The following is a 6,173-nucleotide window of genomic DNA, read 5'->3' on the forward strand; positions in this document are numbered from 1 at the left end:
ATTAGAATATTTTGATCCAAGAATAACCTCGGTACTCCTATACTGCCGTGTTTGAATATCATTAGTACATTGCTTGTAGATAAGAGAAACTTCGAGAATGGACAACTAGTGTCAAATTACTGCCATGTAAATTGCTACGAGTGTCTCATCAATGCCACTCCAATCATCATTGGCATGTAACATGAAATGTCTAATGTCTAGCAACATCCTTAATGCTAATTACATTATTAGGAAACTAAATTTTTCTGAATTACCGAGGTATGAGAAATAGTGATCAATTTCATATGCGATTGTATATCCTCAATCCAAAAGTTATCTGATCACTGATTACTGTGTCTTAATTTGGTTAAACTAAACATAGAGCTTAACAAACCTTCGTACTAACGTCTTTTTCTACATTAATGTTAACACTGATGGACATTGTTCGTTTTCCTCGTTGAACTTGAATTTATTACCAGTTATAGTCAAGAAAACACAAATCTGATCACTGGGCATTGCGGCTAAGGGTCGTTAACTTTAACCAAGAAGTCATAGGTCCAAAACTTGCTACCTGCTTGGAAGATTAACCTTCTTTGATTGGGATCTTTCAAATGTTGTGAAGTTGAATAATAGTAAGCTACTTTGAAGTTTGTGAAAGTGTAAAAGGATTGGGATCTTTCAAATGTTGTGAAGTTGAATAATAGTATGCTACTTTGAAGTTTGTGAAAGTGTAAAAGGTCACGACTTCGGGTACTACAAAAATTTCGAGGAAGAAAAACTCCCTAATTCACTTGATTTAGAATGAGAGTCGTGTATTATTTCCTTCAGTGTCAACCTTGAATTTTTGCCGGTTGTTTTTCACTCAAGCTCATTGGCAACTTGACCTGCTTGTCCACTTTGTAATGCTGGCCTATCCCTTTTGATAATACTAATGATATTTTGACTTTCTTTGAATTAGGGAAGGATTCTTCTCCCGATAGGATAATTCTGTTCAAGATCAAGCAAGTAGCGGGCATTCTGACACCACATACAATAGTGATGATGGTTATTCTCTAACTGACCTAAATCGTACAAGGAGTTTTGAGGTCCTAGATGATCTTCCTGGACGTTCTGGGCCAATTAACGTGGAAAGTCATAACGCAAGCTCTTATAGCATTGGTCTAACTCAAGTCAGATCTAATTAAGAAAGAATTAGTGCTCAAGGTAGGGAAGCATCTATTGATGCGCTAGAAAATACACAAGAATAGGTTGAAGAAAATTGTGTAGCCAGCCAAACAGCTGATATCAACTCAATGGAGATGAGAGAAGATTCAGGACAACGTATGAGAAGAATTTTACAAGAAATTGCTGCAAAAAATTTATACCTTGAAGTTCCTCAGATTGATGCCGAGGATCATACTAGCATACCAGATGTCGAATCTTCCATTCAACAAATTGATACCCGCGAGGAATATGATGATATTGGAGTATTATCAGATAATTCTAGAAGTTTTCAAGACAATGATCTTGAAAATGTAGATCCGCTGGAATCTACTTCTCACGAGGAACTGAATGAAGATCTAGGTATGGGAGTTGAGCCAAATGATTGGCAAGCATATGGTTTTCAACGGGATGAATGGAAAAATAGCATTGAAGAAGATATAAACGAAACTCGGTTGGAAAGCATCACACTACTAATTGGTCTGGAGAATTCTCGAGTACGACACACAGAGGAGATATTCATCTGTAAAATGCCCCTGGAGCTTCACATGAAAATGTTATCATTGTGGAGGATGTGCCTAATTGGTTAGAGGGCTCTCCTAGTCGGGAGGCTACATCCAGCCGAAGGTTGGAGACCTTTTATTTTCGTGAAGAAAATAATGTGCATAATGTGGAAATGAGAGAACTTTTAAATACGTATCAAAAAATTTATATAACAACATGCCTGGCGGAATTCAGACTAAATGGTGAATTTACATGTGGACTATTTTTCTTTATTACGCAGGAGAAGTGTCTCTACTCTTCTTAGTAGTGGTTTCTGAGAAAGTCTTGACCAGTTAATTCGATCTTACATAGACAGGCGAGGTCACAGTACCAGTAATGGGGATCTAGACGAGACGATGTCCCCTTACACGTCTGTAAAACAAGAGCAAGAGCACGACAGGCAGACTGCAGGTCAAACGGGTTCTGCTGCGAGCCATCCACTTGCTTTGCCTCTGCCACCTGCAATGCCCCCTCGGCAACTTTGGGAACATGAATTGAGTCATGATAGTTTGTCAAGACGTGATTTCCATCAGCAGTTTGGAGCTGTATGTCTCATCATTGTTCCCTTGTTTGTTGTCTTTTCTGTTTGGATGAAATCAGTTGGATTAAAGTAAATAAAAGAGATAGGAAAACGTGCAAGTATCAATGGTAAACGATTGATGAATTGTGATTCTATAATTCAAATTTAGAATTATTGCAATTGTCTATTAGGCGAAGTCCAGTGTTGGTTGTTGGATAATCTGGTCATCTTTTTTTCGTTCTTTATTTTATTGTTATTACTATTCTTTTAAATTTGATGTTGTTGCTGAATTTTACAGGACTGGGAGATCATTAATGATTTGAGGATCGACATGTCTAGGCTACAGCAGAGGATGAGCAACCTACAGAGAATGTTGGAGACATGCATGGACATGCGACTTGAGCTGCAGCGCTCAATTAAGCAAGAAGTTTCTTCTGCACTGAACCGAACAGCTGGTTCAGAAGGTATGCCTTCATTCTCAATGTAGCTGAATTCTTTAGTTTTAGATTTGATCAATTAACAAGCTGCCTGGGGAACCCACCCCACCCCCTAGAAAAAGATACAACATGGTACTTGATTTGCAGAGGTGCATACCTTAATCTAAGTGATTTCATGAGTAATTTAAGTAGTTTTTGTGCTTCTTGGTTGTGGATATTATATTTTTCCAAAATTCGACATGGACTTTTTATTTTTTTTTAATGTGGTTCCTGCCCTGTACCACCGAAATATATCATACTTTACTCAAATGGTTATTCAGCATGGGTGGAGGGAGGGAAGACAGTTTGCCAGACGAAGAACCCAAATGAGACCGAGTAAGGAAAGGAATTTGTTGTACATGTTGTGATAACCATATTGATGCTTTGTTGTATAGGTAATTCTAGCAAATTATCAGACCATTTTTGTGTGCTTTTCTCTAGTTCCAAGTTTCATTTAACTTATATTTTCTCCTTTTGGCACATGTGCACATGTTCAAAATGTGCTAACGAGTTGGTCGAAGCAAGAGAAAAGTGTCCGACATGTCATGCGCCTATTCTAGAAGTGATTCGTGCTTACTCTTTATGACGAATTAGATGACAACAAAGACAAAAAATGAGACTAATAGTGAGATTCGTTGATCTTCATCCTCTTGATCCATCCATCCATCCATGCATCCATCCATCCAGGTGTCTTACTAATTCTTCTTGTCCAAATTTCTATGCATATAAAGTTTATTATACAATGATGGACGATTGAAATAATAGATGTACTCTCTATTATTGATTAATCTAGCGAGAATAAATACGATGAGTGGAATTAGAAACCTTGTTCAAGGAATTTCAGAATGATAAAGCTTACTTTTCTAATTTCACTCCCAAAAACTTTTAGAGCTACATCTAGTTGGCTTACAGTTTTGTTTTTATTTTTCAAGTTTTCAATCCTTTGCTCTTATTAGCAATTTAATTTATAGATAAACTATATACTTTTCTTAATCTTAAGACTACATAAACACAAATTAATTTATGAGGCTCAAAATAATTTGTTTCTATTACCTAATGTTTTTGTGATATGCACACAATTTTCTTTAATTCCAAAATACATGCTCTTGAAATAAAATTAAAGTAAAATTTATTCAACTCTTTTATAATATTATTAACCGAAAAAATTGACTCTTTTATATAATAATTCTTGCTAAACTAAAAAATAGACAAAAATAAAGTTGAGTTGAAATTATAAATTCCAATTTGAATATCCCTTCCAGCACCACCACCGTCGATGCCACAAACAACCTTGTTAACCGACAATAAGACACGTGCAATATAGCTATGTTCCAACTTTGATGCACCTAAATTCTTAAGTTTTCAAACTCGAAATATTAATTCTTATTTTACTTAAAAAAAAATAAAATATTTTTAATGAAAAAATTCCCATCACAAAAAATATATATATATATTTTTTTTTTTGTTATCAAGGAAAAAAAAATATAATTTCTGGAATCTTTAAATATAAAATATCTACTTTCAAATCCACCTTCCATGTGTGTACTAAAAACTTGATCAAAAATAATTTTCTCACTTTTTTTTTTAATTTTTATAAAAAGCACGTTGCAAAATGATTTAAATATAACAAATATAAATTTAACTATTTTAAAATTATCTTAAAAGAAAACTTGATAATTAGAGAGATCTGATGAACTATTTTAAAACCATATGTGTATCAACATGTTAGTATCAAGTCATTTCAAGATATGAACTTAATGTTTTTCCAAAAGAGTTTTTCAATGGCACAAACTTGGACCAATCGTCGGTTTACTGCTGAATTTTCCATCCACTTTCTAAGCTTTAGCTTCCGATCTTCACAACCGACAAAACTTGATAATTAGAAAAATCTTATCAATCCAACCTAATTTATGCGGTTTTAAATAAATAAAAATTTTATAGATTGAATTGGTTTATTGGTTCTCCTGAAAGTCGATTGGGTTGAACTAAACAAACTCGAATTTATTATAAATTTTATGATATACATTTTTATTTCCGATCGAGTTATATATACGTATATTTAGTTGCCCAAGATCTAAAAAGTATCTCAGCCAACCGGACCCAACTCAACTAACGAACATCCCTAACCGACACATCAAGATATTAAGATTAGAAGTTTTCTTCACGAAGACACTATTCTAAAACTAGGAATTTTGAAGTGATTTTAGCATTAGAAAAGCAAATTTTTGATAAGGACAACAGCTTCATTGCATATTTAGGAATGAAGCCGTTGAAGAGTGTCTTTATTTGGCAGAAACCTCTATAACTTACTCGCCTTCCCGACCATCAACTCAACTCAACCATTCAACTACCTTTCATTAGGCGCCTTGGCCTAGCTTACTAACCACTGGTTCGAGACTCGAACCGGTGAACCGGACAACTTTTTGTTATATAAAGGAGCTGTTTGTTTGTGAAGATCAAGCCAAACCAAGCACTCCGCCATGATGCTTCTTCCCTGCTTACTTCTCATCCTTTCAGCCTGTGTTTCTGCAACACAGTACAGAATCCCAAGGCTTAGTCCAACCGACAGAGATTCTGAAGCTCTGTCCTCGCCTCTTTCGGATGATTTCAAGACATTTTATTACAACCAAACGTTAGATCACTTCAATTATAGGCCTGAAAGCTACACGACGTTCGCTCATAGATATATAATCAACTTTAAGTATTGGGGCGGCGCAAATTCCAGCGCTCCCATTCTTGCCTACTTGGGAGCTGAAGGTCCACTGGATAATGATTTGAACGTTGTAGGATTCTCGACTGATAATGCTGCTCAGTTTGGGGCTCTTCTTGTTTATATTGAGGTAAGAGCTTTCATGTTCTTGTGTGGTTCATATTTAATGCTTTGGAGGGTTTATATGATTTTGTTTTGTTTTGTTGTTAGCATCGTTATTATGGGAAATCGATACCCTTTGGATCAAGGGAGGTAGCATTGAAGAATGCAAGCACTTTAGGCTATTTCAACTCTGCTCAAGCAATAGCAGATTATGCGGATGTTCTTATACATGTTAAAAAGGAGTTGCATGCTAAAGATTCTCCTGTGATTGTTCTTGGTGGATCATATGGTGGAAGTAAGTGAGTTCTCGTTTAAAATTGTGAGATTTCACGTCGGTTGGAAAGGGGAATGAAGCATTTCTTACAAGGGTGTGGAAACGAATCGCTAGTCGATGTGTTTTAAAACTGTAAGGCTGATGACGATGCGTAACGGGCCAAAACGGACAATATCTACTAGCGATGGCCTTGAGTTGTTCCAAATGGTATCAGAGCTAGACATTGAGTAGCGTGCTAGCGAGGACACTGGGCCTCTAAGAGGGGTGGATTGTGAGATCCCACATCGGGTGGAGAGGGGAACGAAACTTTTCTTATAAGGGCGTGGAAGCCTCTCCCTAGCACACGCCTTTTAAAACCGTGAGGCTAAC

General features: G+C 36.1%; 1 protein-coding gene across 1 annotated transcript; it reads left to right on the forward strand.

Annotated features, from left to right (window-relative positions):
• Positions 1–5,198: 5,198 nt before the first annotated feature.
• Positions 5,199–5,825, forward strand: LOC111436425 (dipeptidyl peptidase 2-like; the record flags this gene model as incomplete). Its single annotated transcript, XM_023074192.1, has 2 exons — positions 5,199–5,558; positions 5,639–5,825. Coding segments are annotated over exons 1-2 (547 nt in total), but the record flags the coding sequence as incomplete, so codon positions are not given.
• Between the last annotated feature and the right edge of the window lie 348 nt (positions 5,826–6,173).

This window comes from Cucurbita moschata, unplaced genomic scaffold (assembly GCF_002738365.1).
Source record: "Cucurbita moschata cultivar Rifu unplaced genomic scaffold, Cmos_1.0 Cmo_Scf00054, whole genome shotgun sequence".
Classification (NCBI taxonomy): Eukaryota; Viridiplantae; Streptophyta; class Magnoliopsida; order Cucurbitales; family Cucurbitaceae; genus Cucurbita; species Cucurbita moschata.